At 41.5% G+C, this 20,802-nt stretch overlaps 3 protein-coding genes across 5 annotated transcripts in view; 1 reads left to right on the top strand and 2 right to left on the bottom strand.

Annotated features, from left to right (window-relative positions):
* Window positions 1-840: 840 nt before the first annotated feature.
* Window positions 841-4,009, bottom strand: mmachc (metabolism of cobalamin associated C). Its single transcript, XM_046391472.1, has 5 exons — window positions 3,876-4,009; window positions 3,387-3,584; window positions 2,575-2,727; window positions 2,278-2,454; window positions 841-1,778 (listed from the first exon to the last, which is right to left on the bottom strand). Exons 1-5 carry the CDS (start codon window positions 3,963-3,965, stop codon window positions 1,614-1,616), a joined length of 783 nt encoding a protein of 260 aa, XP_046247428.1. The 5' UTR covers window positions 3,966-4,009; the 3' UTR covers window positions 841-1,613.
* On the top strand, window positions 3,578-10,854 carry LOC124060460. Of its 2 annotated transcripts, none has more exons than XM_046391468.1 (12): window positions 3,578-3,655; window positions 5,032-5,109; window positions 5,403-5,445; window positions 5,645-5,793; window positions 5,909-5,990; window positions 7,275-7,446; window positions 7,650-7,723; window positions 7,846-7,922; window positions 8,036-8,136; window positions 8,224-8,312; window positions 8,421-8,561; window positions 9,883-10,854. In XM_046391468.1, exons 1-12 carry the CDS (start codon window positions 3,593-3,595, stop codon window positions 10,044-10,046), a joined length of 1,233 nt encoding a protein of 410 aa, XP_046247424.1. In that variant the 5' UTR covers window positions 3,578-3,592; the 3' UTR covers window positions 10,047-10,854. The 2 variants fall into 2 exon arrangements, with proteins under 2 accessions (XP_046247424.1, XP_046247425.1); XM_046391469.1 differs by lacking the exon at window positions 3,578-3,655 and adding an exon at window positions 4,213-4,473.
* A 1,686-nt stretch (window positions 10,855-12,540) lies between these two features.
* The window catches only part of LOC124060462 (uncharacterized protein PB18E9.04c-like), a 9,542-nt gene continuing 1,280 nt past the window's right edge, over window positions 12,541-20,802 (bottom strand). The window contains exons 2-5 of one of the 2 annotated variants that reach the window (XM_046391471.1): window positions 18,426-18,614; window positions 16,541-17,047; window positions 15,306-15,463; window positions 12,541-14,204 (exon numbers count right to left, since the gene is read on the bottom strand). In XM_046391471.1, coding sequence (XP_046247427.1) covers window positions 14,160-14,204; window positions 15,306-15,463; window positions 16,541-17,047; window positions 18,426-18,614 — 899 coding nt within the window. In that variant the 3' untranslated portion in view covers window positions 12,541-14,159. Of the gene's footprint in view, window positions 14,205-15,305; window positions 15,464-16,540; window positions 17,048-18,425; window positions 18,621-20,802 lie in introns of both variants that reach the window. The other variant, XM_046391470.1, reaches the window with a different exon arrangement.

The raw sequence follows: 20,802 nt of genomic DNA, 5'->3' as shown, positions 1-20,802 counted from the left end.
GTGTCAGGAAAGGAAAAGAACAATGGAACCAATAAAAACTGGAGATGGATGGAACACAATGATGAACACAAATACTACTCATTCATAGAAAAGTAAATGAACACGAAGTTATGATTTTAACATGTATTCACACATAATGGATCAAGGATCAAGGAACTTTTATTGTCATACCAGCCCACATTTACATGCTTATGGTACGACATTAGGACTCAGGTCCAGGGAGCAATAAGTAGAATATAAAAAAATCTGAAATGAAAAGATGAATAAAAAATACAAATATAAGCTAAGTAAAAAATAGAATATATAAGCTAAGGACAAATACAATATAAAAATTTAAAAAATAATGCATCACAAACAGATTTATGTTTTAAGTCACAATATGGATCAAAAACTGATATTTCCAACATTAATTTACTTACATGTTAAAACTTTTTTTTTTTTTTTGAAGCTTGAACACTCCTGATAAACCACAGAATAGGCTCTGTGCCTCATTTCATCAGTAGAAAGTTGTTATAAACATATCTAGATAAGAAGATAAGATTTCCTTCCTTGTCCCACAATGGGGAAATTCACATTGTTACAGCAGCAAAGTGGATTGTAAAAAACAGAGGCAGGCATCGATAATAAACAATTCACACAAGTGTAGGTTTTATACACTTAAGAATAAATTAAATGACTTAACTAACAACTACTAAAAAAGAGAAAAAACGCTGAACTTTGAGCGAGAGCAACTGCAGCCGCTCGGGGGCTGTGCATGAGCAAAAACAAACAAAAAAAATTTGCTTAGTGGTGCCTAAATACCACCAGAGGAAATGAAAACATCATGGTTTGATGGTTTTTGGGCTGATGGGGAACTAATCCTTTAAGGTTTTGGTCGGTAGCCTTGTGGTTGTCAATTTCCTCATTTTGATTATATGCTTAATTTTCCCACAATGGTCTGTTACTTGACCGCTTTGAGCACTTGTTAAATCAGATCAATTGAGCCATACATTGATGTGTTATTTTTATTCATCATTTAGGCTTCAATATCAAACTAAAAAGAAATTTTCAAGAAATGAATAAAAAGACAAGAGTGCTTATTCTCGTACAGCACATAAAGATTCAGATGACAAATCAAGGCAGGCTGGTGATACGGGGCTTCTCAAAGCCCACAAGTCCTGTTGCTACTGAACGTCTACAGTTAGTGTTAAAGTATGACACAAGCAGCAAGGATACAAAGTGCATTAATTCTTCAGATTATTTAGTTGAAATACACTCTCACAGTGAGAAACAACAGCCCTAACATGTAAAGCATACACACATTTGAGACTGTTGAGGTTTCCAAGAGATGACACCATGAGAGGAGCTGCCTATTCTCTGTAGTGTGATCATAAGATGAAAACCATCTTATAGAAGCCATAAAGCAGTAAATGTTCACATGGAAGTATCCCTTCTACCTTAAAATACCTTTCACCAAAGCTTTTCAAGCTTGGGTCAACATTCGATCTTGGACTGATCAAAGTTGAATCAAAGCTTTATTAAAAACCTGTCCAGCAGTGGAGGTTTGTCTTCAAAGAGGATGGACAGTGCTTCCACGCTGCAGCTCTTCTTCTCTTTCAACCATGGGCGTTCACCTAGCCCTGTGTGCCCGAGGTTGGATCCGGCTCATCGTTCTCCTTCGGTAGGAAGCCCCAGTTCTTCAGCAGAGCAATCCTCTGAGCAGGAGCAATGGAAAAGTAGTCCCTCTGCTTCTGTGAGTAGGTTTGGACTGGGGGGACAATGTCTCTGTAGCTCCAGTCCTGATGATGCAAAATTTATCATATATTTAATACATGATAAGAATGCATTAAACATTTAGAGTCATAAGGATTCTTATTTTAGCTCAATAAAAACAGTTGTGAGAAAGGCAAAGTGTTAGTGAATCAGACTGAAATGAATTCAATTGTGCAAATATGTAAAAAAAAAAAGTCATGAATGAAAAGTCATAAATTCCTTGTTTAACTTAAGATACTTCACACACATTTTAATTCTTCAGTTACAAAACATTTGGCTTATTGTGTGAAAAGAGAATGAATCTATAGCCATTATTATTTCATGCCCTCATGAAAAAAACAACATAGGTTTCATTCATTTTTTTCTCATCTCACCACCTACAGTACTGACTGAGTGAACAGGAGTCTCTCATCTAAAGGCCATCTGTCTGCAGGCCTCTGAAATAAAACCGTCTGGTATCCCCCGGTGTCTCTTTATTGCGTGTGTGTCAAAGTTATAATGGCTTATGGTGCTGAGGTCCTGTACCTGCCAGCGAAAGTTGAAAGCCTCCAGCAGCTGTATTCTGGCCTCTCTGGAAGGCACACAATCAGGAGGAGGTGGCTGCACCATCTCAGAGCCCACAGTCACATCTCCAAAGACCAGCAGGGCTCTGATGGCAAACCAGCCTCCGAACCTCGGATGCACACAAACTCCAAACATTTTCTGCAAGTAAAAGACGAAGATACACTAAACAGAGTTGAAGAGACGAGAATGGAAACACAGCACTGTTAGAATGTAATTGAACAGCAACTATTTTGATTCCTCATGAATGAGTAGTGTTACTTTTCCACCCCAGGGCTGGTCTTTGACATCCGACTGTTGATAGTAGAAAGCTGCTCCAGAAACGTGAGCTGCAGTTTGTGCCAAGAACTTGGGCTTCCTGCTGGGCAGCAGCTCGTAGTCGTACCTCACATCCACCTTCCGTTCCGGAAAACACTGGAGGGCAGGGAGACATAAGGAGCATACTGAGATATCACAAGCTGATCATGAAAATAGCTGTAGTTCTCCTCCTCCTATCCCTGGCTTGGATGAGGCAACATGATGACGTATACTGTAAAATCATCAAATCATCATCAGAGGCAAAAGTACCGTATTGGGCCTTTATTGGCCTCCTGTCACTGCTGTTGTCTGTGCTTTGTGTATACACCCAAGCAGCTCCAGAAACATATTAGCTGCACACTATATATGACATTATTTTTCACAGGGAAAACCAGTACTACCTGTCATGGATTGAATGTCCTTGGTAATGACAAATTCAAAAGAATATTTGAGCATATTATATTCAAAATGTATTCAATTACCTCACAGCAGATGACTCACAGACCCTGGTGCTAGTACCCCTGGAGCACATTGCAAGTTTACCCTCTTGATAATGCAAGTGCAATGTTTTTTTAAACTTTTCACTTAGGCTTGCGGACAGTTTAACCTATCAATTGTACATCTATTGATGTGATACAGACTTGCATATTCTGTGATGAAACATGTCATCCATAATCGCCCTCCCCTCTCCCCAACTAATCATTCAAACTTATTATTCTGCGTTTGCCCCACTTTTAAGGGGGGAGTATTCGCTCTCACAGACACAAGACGCTCACTTGGGTGACAGCAGTAGAGACACAGTGTTTGACACACTGGTCTATGGGGTCGGACAGCCCGTGGCAGCCCCTCTCCTCCAGGAAGGGCAGAAAGGCTTGTTCAAACATGGAAGGAGTGCTGAGCACCACCACGGCCAGTCTGTCATCTGGGTAGGACAGGTGCAGGGAGGGAGGCAGCACAGAGTTATACCATCCGACCTGTGAACATGGTGGCAGTGGGTCAGAGAGGCATGCAGGGAGCAACCTTAGTCAACAAGCTGGAAAAATATGTCAGTGATGGGGAATGTGTATTCTTACTGTAGTAATATAACATTTATAATGATTTACACAAGAAAAAACTAATCCAGGCTGTGAAATTAGCATCACTCATCAGCCAGATGCTTGCAAAATATGAAAGTGACTGGCAGATGAATTGACCAGTACGTTTCACGCTTTAAGGTCTTTCTGTTGTCAAAGTTGTTTAGATGGAAAGAATTTTCACCACAATACCTTTAGAGGGTATATCTCAAATCCAAATTCTGACAAATAGTTCTCCAGCGGTCCTGTCATACTGCCCACATTGACAGTGGAAGCCGCCATCGTTGCATGCGAACACAAAGCGTTGCATTATGGGATATGATGTTCTTTTTTAATCGATGACGGAAACTAAGCTAGACTTGTGCTATTTAGGCAGCGACTTGTTCTGACAAAGTGAGCGGTTACAATATACAATGCAAAGGTGTGTCGGAGAGATTCTGCCGTGGTTCTCTGACGATTCTGTGAATGAAGAGTAGAGGAACAATGTACTACAATACCCAGAAGCCTCTTGCGGCTACGTCATACGCAATCACGTTGCTGTTAAGGGCTCCTGGATTTAAAAGTAGTGTCGCAGGGTTTTTTCTGTGATAATATTAGCCAGCTAACATAAACATTGGCGTCGTTCTCCCTAAACACTATTTATTCTGTTTTCGGCGTCAGTTTATGTGATACTTTATATGAGATATCACTCGTGGTGTAGGAACCGGTCAGTAATTATGTTCCCAACCAAGACAATACCGTGACGCTGAAAAAAGTCTTCGTGAGTTGCTGCTAACTGAAATTAGCTCAGGTAAACGTTACAACCGTACTGGGTGTTTAACATTTTTAACGCGTCTTTTGCATTATGTTGACCTGTTTCGGTGTGCATTTTGCTACGTGTTTGGCTGTCAGCGTCCACTCTGCTGAAGTGTCCTTGAGCAAGGGAGGTCGTTCATCTCTTCCACTTAAAATCCGTATCTACTCCTGGAGACTGGAGAGGGATATCCCAAACGGAAGCTGGAGATCAGCTAAGCAGGCCCGTTACGTTGTCAGACAGCCTGCACTTTCTGGCACCTCGGCTACATTTTCTATCGAATAAACCTCGCTACCAACGTGCAAATATCCTGGCCTGCTGTAATTTAATCTCCCATAAGGTGTCAGAGATCACATCTAGGTTGTTACCTCACCGACCAGGCTCAAAACACGTCTAAAGTTACTGTGTCCCTATCCTACAGTGGTTCTTGATGTAACATCGCTATCAGGCCAATCGCCCCTGACTTTGTGACGTTTTTACGTCAGATATCATAAATTTAGCTCACAATAATGCTGATGGCTGATGTATTTGACAACTGGGTTCGTTTCTTTCTAGTTCAACTCAGAAATGAGCTGGGACAATCAGCTGAGCTCAATTCTGGCAGTAGCAGATGGCAGCGTTGCAAAGATGAGGGTGAGTAGATTCAAACTGAGCTTGCATGAAGTAACACAGACTCATTGCTCCATAGTGCCTGTTGCCTTAGTGCACATTGAGGCATATTTTGTTTTACATCAGTGAGGGGAAAGCCTTCATTGTGGTCTTGTTGTCAGCTGTAAATTGTTATTATTGGAGGTATCTCTAGGGGGCAGTAATGCTCCACTAACCTTTTAACAGAGTAATTCAGTTATTGCGATTAAAGATATCTGCTGTTAGTGAGACTTTTGGAAAGTCCCTTTTCGAATTTGCGTGTTTTTGTGTGTCTACAGGAGAGGCTGAGTTCACCAGGGAAATTTACCAAAGGAGTAGAAGGTTGGTTAAGTTCTGCAACTCTTGATGTGACTAAAAGGGGAAATTACCTGTTTGTAGCTGTGTGTGGTTGTGTAACTTCCACCCTTTCACGAGAGGATGCAGAAAGGAGGGGCACTGGTTTGAACTCATCTGATTTGAATTAAGCTTTCATGAGCAGCCCTTCCTCACATAGTTCCTGTCTCTCCACACTCATTTCCAGCAAAGGACAGGTTTCATGAGTCAAATTTAGAACCTCCTGCTCTTCCTCCTCGAGCCCCCCTTCAGCGACATCCTTCCCCATCTTTCAGTTCTGGTGTTCAGTGGGCAGACCTAGCTGCTATCCAGTCACAACTCCAGATACAGAGCCAGGTGTGTGAATATCCATTTAATCACGCCAGGTGTGTGACATCAAATAGTTGGTGTGTTTGTGTGATGTATTATTAATATTGACAGATTTTTTTTCCCCCCCTAATCAATTTTCAAGGAAATTGAGTCTCTCACCCAGAAACTCCATGACATGGAAAGGGACAGACAGTCTCAACAGTGTCACATCCAGACACTACAAGGTAACCTACTGCACCATGATTCAGTTTATACTGGGCCATGTTAATATTTATGTAGAAGAAAGGAATTCTTGTCACATTCATGACAAGTTAATGTGGTCACACCAAAATGAAATTAACAGGTCACATAAGAAAGTATTACATAGACAAGCTTATGAGGATACTGCTACATGCAGTATTTGAAAACAAAATAATCAGTTCTGTCTAATAAATACATGAACATGGTGGTGAAATACATTTTCTGTTTACACATTATTAGTAGAATAGAATTATTTTCAGTCTGTTCATTTTCAGTCTCATCCATGTCCTCGTTCTTACTGTTCTTGAATACTGCACCTGTCTATTTTTGGACCAGCCAAGTGTCTTATTCTTACCTTATTCCAAACATCTCAGCAAGGTGGCTCACAAAATTAGGAAAGTGAGACCATACTATTCCACGCCATGCGTCTTTTGGCTGGCTCTGGAAACTTTCATTGTTGAATATAATGTATTGCCATTTGTATATAAAGCAGTGCCTGGTCTCAACATTGCATAAACTTGGACCGTCATCCCAGCAATGGGCTCTTAATTACCTGAGATCCTCTTTTCACAAGGTTGCTTGTCCTTCAGTGGAAGAAGAAAAAAATGTTTTCTTACCTTGAAGTTGTGTAACTTTTGTTTCTCTGTATCATATGAAATGCTTTGGATCAACTGTGTTGTGTTTGTAAAGTTGTATACTGTATGTAAATAACTAGCTTGATTAGTGAATGAAATAAGCCTTCATCCAAAGAACTGACAAGCTATCCCAGCCTGTTCTTGGCATTATATGCATCATGGGTTTGTTCTTTTCATCTGTTTAAATTGTGCAGATGGGCATTGCATTATGGCTCCAAACAGGGGAAAAAAAAGAGAAAACTTCAATTTTTAGTTCGCATTATTTACTGTGAGTACTGTATACTGTTATTTTCACATAGCTTATCTCAGGGGAAATGATGTGTAGTGGAACCAATATCAGAATTTTTAGTGCAACAGGATTTGTAGGAAAATGCCCATGTCTCAATTTTGTTTGAACAAAAGTGTCTGCCAAATAAAATGTACAACTATATAGCGGTTTGAATCAAGTTAAAATGCTCTTTTCTGTACCTTCTCTACTCAGCCCCCCCACTACTGTTTGAAAAAGCAATATACACTCACCAAGGGAGGATTAATTGTAATTCATGATATTGATAAATTATATGGTTTGTCCACAAAGCAGCTAAGGGAGGAGAAAAAAGTGTCTTCCTCATCGTAATCTTTCCTCTTTTCCAGAGGAAGTTCACAAGCTGAGGGAGAGGGAAAGAGAGAGAGATGAATCGAGGCGGGGACAAAGTCCAGAAGCAGAGAGAAGAATGGAGCAGTGGAAGAGAGAGGTTGGACGTGAGCTAAGCAGTCTGCGGGGACACATCACCAGAGCCACGTCGCTAGGCAACCTGGAGGAGAGGTGCATTAGGGGTGGAGCTTGGGGGTGTGCATAACTACAGACCGAAGCGATGATAGGTCTAGCTCAAGACTGAAAAATCATTTACTGAGCTGTAAATCAATTTCTTCTTGGGGGTTGTGTGGGTGACATTTTCAGTTTATGTTAGACATGCATGGCAGGAAAGAAATGACACAACAGTTTTATTGAAACTTCTTTTCCCACAGTTTCAGCTCAAAGCTCCGCCGAGAGGAGCTGGAACACCTGCGGAGAGAGGTGGACCAGCTGAAGACACGACTAAGTGATCCACGCACACACATACGTCATGCCCTTTCATTGAGTCTAGAGCCCAGTGCTGGCGTGCAAAGCAAAGGCAAGCACAGTCTTGTTCACAAAGTCTGTTCTTTCTTTTCCTCTTGACAGGGAGACAGGAGGAGGACTTTTTCCTCCAGCAGGCAGAGGCCAGGGAGACCAGGAGACTGTATGAACACAGCTGCAAGGTACACACAGACATTGTATCAGGCATATTAGGTTTGCTTGTGGATTGTGGTTTGGATTTGTGGCTTGGATTTTTTCTGATCCTTAACCTTTTCTTTTGTGTGCTTTTGTTCAGACACTTGAGGAGCTGACAGGCAGCTACAGAGCTCACAGCACTGATCTGGCAAAGACAGTCTCTCAGTATTCACACACACATGAACAAGTCCGACAGATCAGGTACGTGTGTGTGTGTGTGTTTGTTTGTTTCTGTGTATCAGGGGGTTCTCTTGTCTCTCATGTGTTGCAATCAATCTTTTACAACAGAACAGTTGTGTCTGAACTGAAAGAGGAGGTCAAAAGACTTATTCTCAGAGAAAATGAACCAACACCTTTGATGTCAGCGCATACATCAGGCAAGTTTTTCCCCCTTCTCCAGTTCACACATTTCACACACACACACACACACAGACAAACACAAAGAGCGACCGAGCTATGTAAGCTTGTCTTTGTATTGGATTCAGGAGCATCACCGCTTCCTCTCAGCCTCAGCAGAGGGGTCAGAGTTGAAGAGGTGGACTCTGACTCAGAAGACTTCAGCCCAACTCCAAGCCTGGCGGAGGTCAGCTCAGATGATCTGTCCTGGCTGGATGACAAAGACCCTGGTGAGGATGAATGTTTTTTTTGAATGAAAAATGAACCCCAACTGCTTTGTGCACCTACATGTACTGAAGTACAGTGTGCTGCTGAGTCATCAACCCCACGTGATTCCATCATATCATTTTCACAAGCCTTCTGTCCACCTTCATGTATGCCAACACAAACATGTTTTGTCAATTGGATCACACGCTCCAACCAAGAGAGAACGTTACGCAGAGCGCCAGATGGGCACAAACTGATGACAGTTTTGGCAAGATGGGACGTGTAGCTTCCCCTCCCCTTTCTTCCCCCGCACATCTGGCTCAACCTTTGTTCTGATTCATTGCATTAGATCTGCCTCAGCGTGGGGGGCTCTTTTTTACTTTTGCCATTTCAACATACGGGTGGTTAAAGGGATAAGTCTGACATTCTGGGAAATGTGCCTGTTTGTCTTTTGCTGAGAGTTCAGTAAAAAGATCAAAACTGGTCTCTTGCCTTGCAACCTGACTTTGACAACCCAAGAAGTGGTCCTGCAGATTTCCTGTAAAACTGCACTTTATCATTCTTAGACTTAAGCTTCTGTATAGAGTAAATAAATGAGGTATAACATGAATCATTAAGCTTTAGAGGTGCTGATGGGTGGACTTGGTTGCAAAGCCAGGCTAGCTGTTACCCTCTGTTTCCAGTCTTAATGCTGACTCATATAACCTGACTCAGCTGGCTGAAGCTTCATGTTAATCATACAAACACAGGGGTGGTATCAATCTTTTAATTTCACTCGCAGCAAAAATGTGAATGAGCTGATTTCAACAAAATGTCAAACTATTGCTTTTAAATATCTCACTGTTTCATGTTGAAGGGAAAGAAGAGTAAAAAGGGCCAAGATGAAAGAAAAAGTCAAAATCAGAAAGAAAAGAAAAATGAGGTTTGCAATTGAGAGATGCACAACACCTTTGTGAGCAGGTTTGTTGACTTACTGTCATCTGCCATCTGCAGTAAAGCTCTCATTTCCTCTCCGTCTCTGCAAAGCAACTAATTTCTTGGTTTGGTACACAGTGTGTATGTGTGCGAGCATGCACTGCTCACCCCTGAGACTTACTGTAACTGAAGCTTCAAGTTCCCAGAAGAGATGACAATCTGCACTAAATGTTTCCCAGAGTGATTTGGGACCATGAAGCCAGGCTAATTTGACGATTGTATCCACACACACACACACACGCGCGCTCACACTCACTCTCGTGCTGGTACACAGTTGTTATGGGAAAACATTTGAATGTCTTCCAACCTAATAACACAGGAGCCGCTGACATGCACAACTACTCCTCCTCTTCTGTTTACCTCTGCCAGATCTTCATCACAAGCCACGAGTACGTCTGAGTGTTCAGTCCAGACGGAGTGACTTTGCTGGTCCAGGATCAGACCTGGAGGATGACGATGACAATCATGACGACGAGCTCGATGATGAAGTGAACCCAGATTTAGGATCTGACTTGAGTCTTGATGATCTCTGACCTTTTTTTAAGCTAATGTTTTGCAATTTTACTTGGGAAGAAGGAATCAACAACAGCTACTCTAATAAGATGTATTATCAGTTTGAAATTCATTTGATCAGTACGTGTTAGATTTACAGTCCTATTTGAAAAAACAGGATAGAAATAGACAGGAAAACACAAACAGCATATGGCTTGTTTCTTTTGTGGTCCCAAGGGAAGAGGAAAGGAAACAGAGGATGGCAACAGAAGCACACACTTAGTCACTGACAAATTGTAAACTGTACCATTTTCAAAGTGGGGTTCACAGCAAAACTGGGAATGTTTTATTTTTACCACATTCCATCCATAAGTAACACATTAGCAGAATTCATGATTATTTTGTTCACTGGTTTCATATCACATTCTGGAATAAAACACCTAAAAGCAAAATTCTTATCTGGTGAGGGATCCTGGGACAAACGCATACCAAATGTGGGTTCGTGTTCTGATTGGTGTCAGTTTGAGTGAAAAAGTTTGGGACGCACTGTTAACAGAACTGTTTGGATGTGATCTCTGATACATAGTTCATACTTTTGGGGGATGTGACTAATGTGGGAAATTCTCAAATGCTATTTTTACAGTTCTTTGTAAGAATACCAGAAGTGATGGACTGAGAACAGATCATGTATACCCTGTATGTCTACTCACTCACTGCTTTGTTTTCAAATTCATGTTAAATTGTTTGTCTAATGATCCCATGTGACACAACCAACGCCTTGTGAAATCGGTGTGCTGTAACAAACCACCGAAGGATTCAAGATTCAATACTTTCACTTTTGCATTCTGATCTGTCTTCGTGTGGAACGCTCTTCATCAAAGCATTGTTTCTCCTCGCTCTAGTTTGTGATATCAGCTCGAGGCTTAGTACTTTAACTACTGTGCAAACTATTGAGAACTGTGATAGCTGCAAATTGTCTTCTAAATAATCTGCAGTAACTGCCTCCACATGCACAGCCTGGGTAGGATGCAGGGAACAAACGGAGGAGACTTGCAGCAGCTTAAGAAGCCGAGATTCTTTTGTGAGAGCTTCTCATTCAGACAGCTGTTGTCATGATGGCCAATAATATGACTTTGTGACTGCAAAGTAGAATTTTGTAACCAGCTTTGATTTCCCACTGTAGGCTTCACTTATTGAAACTTTGACCACAACATTTTGTAATCACTAACTGCTCATGAATGTAGTGCTTCCAGTCTTGCCACACCCCTGCTGCGAGTGACTGATGATAAATTATTATTCCTGCCAGACTTAAAAGACTGAAGCGCTCTGATTGGCCTGCTGAACCCATAAGGTTTGGTTTCAGGCAGAATATTTAAAAATAATTATGTCCATGTTTGTTATGATTACAGATTGTTGAGGTTCGGTGTAGTTGCAGTCTGCAGGTTTTTCATTTCTTCCCATTACAACAGTGTTTACAATGCTTTTGCACACATTCTGCTTGTATTAACTTACCTATAGTTTTGAATTAATTAAGCTGTTATATAAAACTAATTTAACTTTACCTTCACAAAACTGCGCTTTGATCTCTCGATGCACAATGATGTTTCATATTCACAGTACCTTTTTAAAGCTTTAGGTTCTGGTGATCTTGCGCTGTTTGTAAGCTACACTCTTCAGTGTAGCAGAGTAATGGATGTTTAATGGGTTTTCCTTCCTGATAAAATGCACTCTTCAGTCCAGGAAGAATCTGATGAGGGATGAGGTTTTCATTCCTGGTAATGCAGCCTAAGTGTCCAGCAAGAAGAATCAAAAATCCATTAACATGAACAAGGCACTGCCAACACCCCTCAAACTTCCACTGCAATGTCTTTCTATACTCTCAGTTCAGTTAAGGGTGCCTGTATATCGTCATGTCTGACATGAGTCGGCCTGTGCCAGGCTTGGTGTCAAACTGTTAAATATATCAGCATCCAGACACCCCCTATTGTGGATCCCAGGCCAGAGTGTAGAGTCAAGGGCGAGCTAACAGACCAGTTAGGTGTTCAGTGGGGTGTGGATTTAGAGGAATGGGTGGACAAAGTGACCACAGACACTATGCAGCCCATCTAAAGTCAGATTGTCTCACTAGTAAATACTGAGTGATAAAAGACCCTTATGGCACAGGGTAGAGCACAACTATTTAAAAAACACGCTCTCCTTGTATAGCTGTTAACACTAGCTGAAGGGACATTTAATGAAGAAAAGGCTCATTTATTTGTTACTGTGGTAAGATAATGGCTGATGAATCAGACCCTTCTACTGCAGTTTTATTGCATTTGCTAAGTATTGTGCAGTGGCACTGCAGTAAAGCTGTGCACTGTTTCATTCATTGTTTGTTGGCGAAATATTTGTGTCTCCAACAATAAAAGGCTGTGTAAAAGTTGAAAAGGAGGATTTTGACTTTCTGTGTTTGCTTCTGTAGATCAGTGTTGTCAGTGTCAACAACATCTGTGAATAACAGAGATCTGAAGTGGGAGTAAGAGATCATGCAGAGGATGGTTTCAAAATACGTTTAATCAAAAAAAAAAAACGCTGATTCACATCTGGCAGCAGAAGCCTCATTATGCATGTAGAATAGGCAAAAATTTTTAACACCAATATCGAATGTGTCAAGTGTATAATTTAGAACTGGATGTACAGGTGATGGATGCAAGGAAAAATGAAAAACAAGGTTTGAGTAAATGAAGGAATGTCTGTGGTCATCCCTCCACTATCAGCCTTATAAAGATATTTGTTATTTTGCTTTATTTGTTGCCTGTCTTTATATCTGGTACAAAGATTAAATTGTGAACACAAGTATTAGCTCCAATCTATTTCTGTAGAAGTGGGTGTTCTGTTGTAAGTGTCTCACTTCCACTCGCATTTCTCTGCATATTTGCAGAGAAAATACGAAGCACGGCTCATCCACAGTAAAATCAATGCAATATTTGTGAACTTTCCTTCTGGGAAAACAAGGTGCAGTCAGGTCAGTCCATGTAACATTTTCAATAAGTTTTTCGCATGCAAAATTACCAACTGAGATGAGAAGTTTCACAAAGTTGTCTTTGCATGATGCAATCATCAGTAGTATTTACAACACACAGGACAATGCTAACATTGTGTGGGAAGGCCACTGGCCAATTTCAGTCTCCAACTGTCACTGTATGAATGAATGAGTGCCTCATGGTGAACCCGCTCAAGGCTAGTCTTTAAACACAGGCAAGTTGGAGCAGCTACCTGGCCCCAAATCTGTGTTTTAAATGGGAAGCACACAAAGTGCCGGGAATGACTGGTAAATCTGCGAGTTAGTCAATCTGAATATAAATACAGTAAACAATAAGAGCTGTTTCTATACTGTGTAAGGCACTCTCTCCTGAACTCAAGACCCCAGGAAAGAAACAAAAACACATACTGCACATACCAAAATAAGGCCAAAAGGCAGCAGAACCTTCAACACAGAAACAACAAAAGTGAAAACACTTCAAAATCCCCCACCACACCTTCAAACAACATACATGCACCTTTAACAGACTCACATTTACAAACACACACACACACACACACACACACACTGCGTATGCCTGCACTTACGTTTGCACACAAAACTAATTTTTCTCGTATAAAAGAAAAAAAAATCACCCCTTACAAAGTAAAGTGCAACCTCTTTAACACTATAATCCGGCCATTTGTTATGTTTGTTTCTATTCTCTGGCCTTTCTGTGGAAATTAGACCCGTGCCCCCAAGTCCCTGGCAGGACAGGCTGAATCTGTGTCCAGGTGTGAACCATCCAAATGGGGGATACAACTGATAATTTTACCTCCCACCTACCCTTTTCAACTTTACAGAAATCAAAATATATAATGGAACTCCTGTGCCCCAAAACATGGGCTGAAAAATATTACGAATACTGTGTTAAACAGGGGCATTGGCCTAATTTAGAATTACAGACACCAAAAATAGCCAGAAAGATCCCAACGTGGGTGATATCTTCATTGTCCATTGCAGCTTCCCACCTACCCAGAAGCACTTCAGTTCGGTGCAGCTTAAAGAAGAGGGCACAGGTTCAACAGCCGCTGCAGCATGAGCCTGGATTCGAGGAGAGTTTTCCGGGTGCCAAAAATCTGTTGTGCATCTGTCAGTAGCTGTACATGGACAAAGGTGTGTCCTCCATCATGTCATCCTACGGAGACAAATGGAATAACATGCATTATGCAGAGCTAATTTACCTATGTTAACCTGTGTTCACAGTCTACATAGTCACGGGGCTCAGCTATTAGACGATACTATGGGTTTTGTGGTACCACTTTCTGAAAAGTCACTGTTTATAAAGGTTCATACATTGTAATCGATGGTTAAGTAATTTGTGATCGATTTTGTGAAAAATCTCCATGGCTGGTGAGTCTGTGATAGCCAAGTTAACACTGGAATAGTTCAGAAATGTAGGAAATACTCTCACTCCTTCATCATCTTACTCTGTTAGATGGTAATATTATTGTTCTTGTGCCTGTCTGTCGAACATGAAGCTACAGTCAGCAGCCAGTGAGCGAAGTAAAGCATAAATAGCCCGGCTCTGGTCAGAGATAACAAAATCAGCCTACCTGCACCTCTAAAGCTCTTTAACAACAGTGTTATATCTCATTTATGCATTCTTCAGTAAACACAATACATTTCAATTGTTTTATCTTTGAAAAGGAGGAAAAGCCCCACGTTGGAAACCCCGCAGTCCTGTCCTGTAGATCTGGTTTTATTCAGGAGACTGAATATTATAAAAATATAATATACAACTGTGATTCCAAAAGTGTTGGGACTGTGCAATACGTAGCCAAAATAAAAACAAAATACACTTGTTGACGAACTGTTTTTAGCGACAACAGTTTTATGAAGTGTTCCCAAGGCCATGTAGTAATATACTTGGTCATGGTCCAGTCACCTGTTACCAATGAACCTGTTTACCTGTGGAACGGTCTAAAAAAACTGATTTTTTTTTTTTTTGAGCAGTCTTTTGCTGCTCCTTGTCCCAACTTGTTTGAAACGTGTTGCTGGCATCAAATTCAGAATAAGCATGCACTTACAAAAATCACTGAAGCTGAGATAACACATTAAACATATTGTCTTTACTGATTGTTACTGATTGAGTATATGTCAGACAGGATTAGCAAGTTATCTCATTCTGTATTATTTACGTTTTACCCGGCGTCCAAACTCTGTAGGAGTCAGGGTTGTATACTGGTTCATAGCAGAAACTGTGCAGTGAAAGTGAAACCAAAGTGTTCTTCCTCACCATAGGCAAGTCCTGCAGCCTGCGAAACTCTGGTCGGTTGTCTCTTCGGCGCAGTTTGAGGAAGAGGAGCAGAGTGATGATGACAGCAGTGATGATAAAGGCTGACACAAGGCCAGCCAGGAGGGGGTCTAATGTCGGAGACTCGTGGGCAGTCGTCGCTGGAGGAGAAAAAACACAGGAGACTGAAACTCGAGAAAAGAAGCTGACAAAGCGCCAGTAAATATGTTTTCAGTTAAGGTCATTCAAAGCTGTGACTGAAGTTAAACATAGACCCAACAGCAGCATGCTGAGTGTTCATCCGGTAGCTCCGGACAGAAATGTCAAACAAGGGATGGTGATGTTAAGCCTGCATGTACTCGAGCTCCTTGCTGAACAAGTACATTTTATTTGTGAGGCACAATTCTAAGATTTGCTTTTAAAATCATAATCCGAATGCTTATGTTGCTCACTCCTACAGTACACCATGTTGTAGTTTTCTCTAAGAGTTTGTTTTAATCTCGGACTCTTGACATTTCTATGTTGATGTCTCTCTGTGTTTGTATATTTCTGAGCCGGAGGAGTTTGTGTCTGCCTTTTTAGCAGTGTCTTTCTGTATATGGATGTTGCTATGGAAAGATATTTTGTAAACGTAGCGGGTTTTTTTTTCATATCCTCTTGGTTGAAAGTAACAGTAACCACAGAGCAACGAATGCTCCCTGTTCCTCTGGCTAATGGAAAGAGGCGAGGTGCCAAGCACGGCCTAATAAAACCACACAGGGCGAGAGAAGCAGACAGAATTTTATATCTTAACTGTATTCAAGCCGGCTGGTCGACTGAGAAGAGATAATTAGGTTTTTCTTCTTTTGTGATCCTGGTAGAAGTCATCTGAAGGTGATTAAAAAGATTATAAATAGAGAAACATATATTTAGCAGACAGGCAGAGGGCAAGAGAGACAGAAAAAGAAGTTAAACAGAGCATTCTTGAGGGCTCGAGTCCCATGACTGCCTCTGTCCCTGTCCCAAACAGAGCCATGATTGTGGAGTGCTTGGTGGTGACAGTTCTCGTACAAGATGTAGACGGAGGGACGTGTGGTGTGTGTTTTTGTCTGTGTGTGTAGATGCCAGAACTGGCTTGTGTTGGAAAACAAAGAACAGTGTCGCCTTTGTTGACAAGCGAGTTTTCTTATGGCTCTGTCAATATCCAGGCAGTGAACGACTCAGACCAAATAACAACACAGAAGATATTAAGCGCTTACTGTCACCACCAACGTTGAGCTGGGAGGGGGTGTCAGCGTGGGCTTTGGCCTGGGTGGAGGAATTGCTTGATGGTGACTCGGTAGGCTTTTGGTGGGTTACACTGGAGTTCTCAGGGCGTCCATCGGGCTGTGAAGCGCTTTGTGGAGACGTGAGCGTTGACGACTCAGAACCGGGGGGCCCCTGAGAGGAGTCGGTGGTGGTTGTTGAAGTGAACTGGGCGACGGTGGTATTAGTGGTGGTTTCCGTCTTTGGTGGTTCGGGTGTTGAGGCAGAAGTCTGGTTTGAAAATGCTTGATTCGACGTGTTTGTGGGTGGCATGGGGGTCGATGTGTTGTCTCCAGGGGCACTGTGAGCTGTGGGAGTGGGGCTGGTAGTGGTAGAGGCAAGGGGGGTGTCAGAGATTGGGGCTTGACTCTCAGAAGGAGGACTAGGAGGCCGTGATGTCGACTGATCTGTTTGGTTCTTTTCAGGACCGACAGCCTCTGTGGGAGAGGTGACGTTGGCACCTACAGAAAGAGAAAGACGCACTGTCATAGAAGTATTAATTTTAGCTTTATTTGTGCAAGTTTTAAGATATGTCTACCTCCAATGTGATGCAATAGATGTAAAGGGAATTGTAGTGCTCAGACCATTCTAAAATTACAGTTAAAAATACAGCAGCAGCAGTGTTTTCACTTTCAACTCAAGAAATAGTCATGAAAACGGTTGACTTTGTGCTCTGCGGATTATTGCTAAAAGGGAAATTCCCTCTGGAAACACATGTTAATTGGTGGTTTTTAGCAATTCTAGCAGCATGGATGTTAAACATGGTCAGTTGACATTCATCCAGACTGAAAAAAATTTAGATGGACGTAAAACTATGATTTATACTTTAATATCTATGAAATTGACATATCGGCCTCAACTGTACTTGGTGCTAATTAGCAAATGATAGCATGCTAACCCACTGAACTAAGAGGAGCGTGGCAAACATTATGCCTGCTGAGCATCAGCACTGTCATTGTGAGTATGTAACGCAGCATGATGGCATTAGTGTTAGTTCAAAGCGCTCCTATGGTGAATTCTGAATTCTGTGAGCACCACACACATAAATCAGGTCACCTCAGCTGTATTGGATAGCAGCAAAAAGCTCAAAGTCAAACATCTCAAAACCCTTGACACAACGAAAACAAAATTGTCTGCATGGTTAGACAAAGTTATCATCATTAAAGTTGTGTACATGCAAACATTATTCCAATGTGACGTTTTTTGAACAAAATAAACTAAATAGTGCCTAACAATATGCCGAGCCAGCGCATATGTTATGAGTCTAATGTGTGAACCAGCACCAGTGTGTGTTTGTGAGAGAGAAAGAGTGAGAGTGTGTGTGTGTGTGTGTGTGTGTGTGTGTGTGTGTAGGGAGCTGGGGGTGTGTTTCACTCCTACCTTTCTCACCCCCTTGTGAAAAGTCACACAGCATTTAATCACTTCTCTCCTCTGCTCAACACCATCTAAATCTCTTCTGACCTAACTTTTCTCCGTGTTCTTTACCACTGATCTACCGACAAACTGCACCTCATTTAATCAAGTCAGTCATCCTTTCTTTATTTTCAGATTTTCCTTTTTATCCTACACCACCTTTTTAAACTAGACTGAGCTCTAAGTGTCTGCCTGTGTTGTGTAAACCTCCAGTAGTATAACCCTGTGGCCCACTTCTGGCTGTGGAAAACAGAGATAAGGACTTTGTTAAATATAGCTCCTAAACTCTGAGCCACCTGCTGCTGGACCCCCTACTAAATCCTTCTGATGTGTGACAAAACTTCCTTTCTGGCAAACCTCAAAGAGACAGAACAATAAGGGCAACATCAGATCAGTGAATAACACAGGTTTAAGTTGCATAGTTACCACTGTCTTCCTTTGGTTCCATTTGTGTAGATGTGTTGCTGCTCAAACCGCTGGTGACTCTTGAACTTGTGTTTGTATCAGGGCCATTCGGTGAAGGTGAAGCATGGCTGATGTTGTGAAGAATAGAAGCGGACTCAGTAGTTGCCTCTTCGCCACCACTTTTTGAAGCATTTGTCAGAGCAGCGTGGCCTTCACCTGACGAGGACAGGACACAGTCAGACTGGGATAACAGTCAACCTCTGGTGATGTCTTCAGAGTCATTAACAGCTTATTTGCTCATTATTCCAAGCAACGGACAGAGTGCTGAGTACATCAGATAGCATGGGCTAGTGTTTATCTAAACAATATTAAAGCTGAAAAATGTATACACACACACCATGTTATTTATCCAGTGACAGTTGTGTGACTATGTATACTTCTTCCAGCAAAGCAGTGCGACAGTTAAATAGGTTTACATGCTGAGTACATCCGCAGTCTTCTGCAATTTAGTAAGCAGCTACACTGGAGTAAATATGCATTCATTGTCTTGCTAAAGTGTTCGGTAAAGAGGTCCTTGCTTTTGTATCCAAAGATAAATGCAGTGGTTCTCAACCACTTTGGCTCCCAGCTAAGCAGCCACTGAATGGATACTGAGAAGTGCAACAAAGCACAACACAGTCACATGAAAGTTAAACATAATTTGCGGGTACAAAATAAAATGGATAAGGGCTGACTCAGACTTTTACTTTTTTTGGCATTTGATGTCCTTTTAATGAAGACTCTTCAGTCTCTCTCGCTCTCTTTGCCACTACTGTGCAAGTCTTCATTTCTGTTTCTACCTGCTTCCCTTTGATAGAGACCAGAGCACTAATGTAATGTAATGTCATTACCGTGCAGTAACACACTGCCATGATGCCTTTCATTACCCACATAATCACTCACACAGCTCATCAGCACATCCGCACACACACACACACACACACACACACACACAGAGACCTGTTTGAACACTGATGATACAAAAACAGACACACTCCTAAATAGACAGAGGTGCTTGGCTGGATAATACCGGCCTTGTTCCCTCACTTTAGCTCCATTAGAGCTGCTAAGGTCAAATGCTGCAGTAGTAATGTCTGTTTTTTTACATGTGCGGCTGTGCGTGTGTGTGTGTGTGTGTGTGTGTGTGTGCAGATTTATAAAGAGAACCACTGTTTCCACTGTTGCCCGCTTCTTTCTCCAGATTTTACTCGCAATCTTTCAGGCCAAAGCTGCATGTACCTGGGAAAGTAGCTCTTACTCGCTTCTTGACCCTGCCAGTGAGAGAAACAGCCAACCTTTTCTCTGTGAGCAGACGTCCGCTGCCTCAGCACTCGACGCTGAAACACTTGACCTTCTGAAACATGTCTACCGCTCCTGTAAAACCCGATAAGTGCTGGTTTCACAGCCTGTGACTGTGGTGATTTTTGAGTCAGACATAGCGTAGATCGTTTCGAAAAGTTTTTCCCATTAATTACAACTGAAAAGGCCGAGGACGGCTGTGGACACGCTTTCCTTCACCTTGCTCACCTGCTCTTGTTACAGACTACCAAAGGCCATGTGATCGCTCCAGCTAACGCCTAAATTCATTATACTTCGTTTGTTAGGTTAATTATTGTGTCATGCATGTACAAATGCCCAGCCCACGTGGCCTAAGACACCAAAAATACTGTTGCCGTAATAAAACCTTTGTTAAGTCCATATAATTTTACAATACAGACAAAGAGTTTTGCCTTCTCTTCCTAGATCGACAAATAACAATAACAACTCGTACTTTTAGAATCATCCAAGCAGAAGAACTTAAGGACACGTTTCTAAAAGGTGTAACCCTGAAATCATTCTGTTACCAAACATGAAGCAGATTTCAACTTCTGTCTCACATAAATTAACAAAATGACAAAACGACTGAATAGTTTTAGCTCAGTTTACTGTATATTAGTAGACAGGTCATAACCATTTAATTTGCATAATGTTTATGTGTGCTGTAAGACTGTTAAATGAGATCTATGGAGGTTGCTAGTCAGATAACTTCAGGTAAGAGTATAGATTAGACAATAATTAGATAAAAAAGAGGCCAGCTAAGTTAAGAATGAAACAAAAAAGGCGTTTAACTGTACACAGTTGAAGAACAGAGAGAGTTGGGATGTTTTTAAATGTCATTTACTTAGAAAATGCTCAAAGGGATTTCTTTTTTTGGACAGTGACTGAAGGCTTTAGCATATATTGAGAATGTTAATAAAGTACAAGTTCTGTCCTTTCTTGTCATGAATTATGGTCAGCAGAAACAAGAGAGTCAGTAAGTCAAAAAGTCGAACCTAACCAACATTGATTTCACCTCTATACTGTATGTTATGCAAAAACA

The sequence above is a fragment of the Scatophagus argus genome, chromosome 6, assembly GCF_020382885.2.
Source record: "Scatophagus argus isolate fScaArg1 chromosome 6, fScaArg1.pri, whole genome shotgun sequence".
Classification (NCBI taxonomy): domain Eukaryota; kingdom Metazoa; phylum Chordata; class Actinopteri; family Scatophagidae; genus Scatophagus; species Scatophagus argus.
The sequence above is the reverse complement of the archived record's forward strand: the minus strand, read 5'-3'. Positions and strand labels throughout refer to the sequence as shown.

Excerpts from the sequence above, each read along its gene's own strand:
- mmachc (XM_046391472.1), bottom strand. The coding sequence starts at position 3,965 with ATGGCGGCTTCCACTGTCAATGTGGGCAGTATGACAGGACCGCTGGAG. Across the intron at positions 3,585-3,875 it reads TTGAGATATACCCTCTAAAG|GTCGGATGGTATAACTCTGT; the intron begins GTATTGTGGTGA and ends CCATGTTCACAG. Across the intron at positions 2,455-2,574 it reads ACCAGCCCTGGGGTGGAAAA|AAAATGTTTGGAGTTTGTGT; the intron begins GTAACACTACTC and ends TTTTACTTGCAG.
- LOC124060460 (XM_046391468.1), top strand. The coding sequence starts at position 3,593 with ATGGTGGCAGTGGGTCAGAGAGGCATGCAGGGAGCAACCTTAGTCAAC. Across the intron at positions 3,656-5,031 it reads TCAACAAGCTGGAAAAATAT|TTCAACTCAGAAATGAGCTG; the intron begins GTCAGTGATGGG and ends GTTTCTTTCTAG. Across the intron at positions 8,137-8,223 it reads GAACAAGTCCGACAGATCAG|AACAGTTGTGTCTGAACTGA; the intron begins GTACGTGTGTGT and ends CTTTTACAACAG.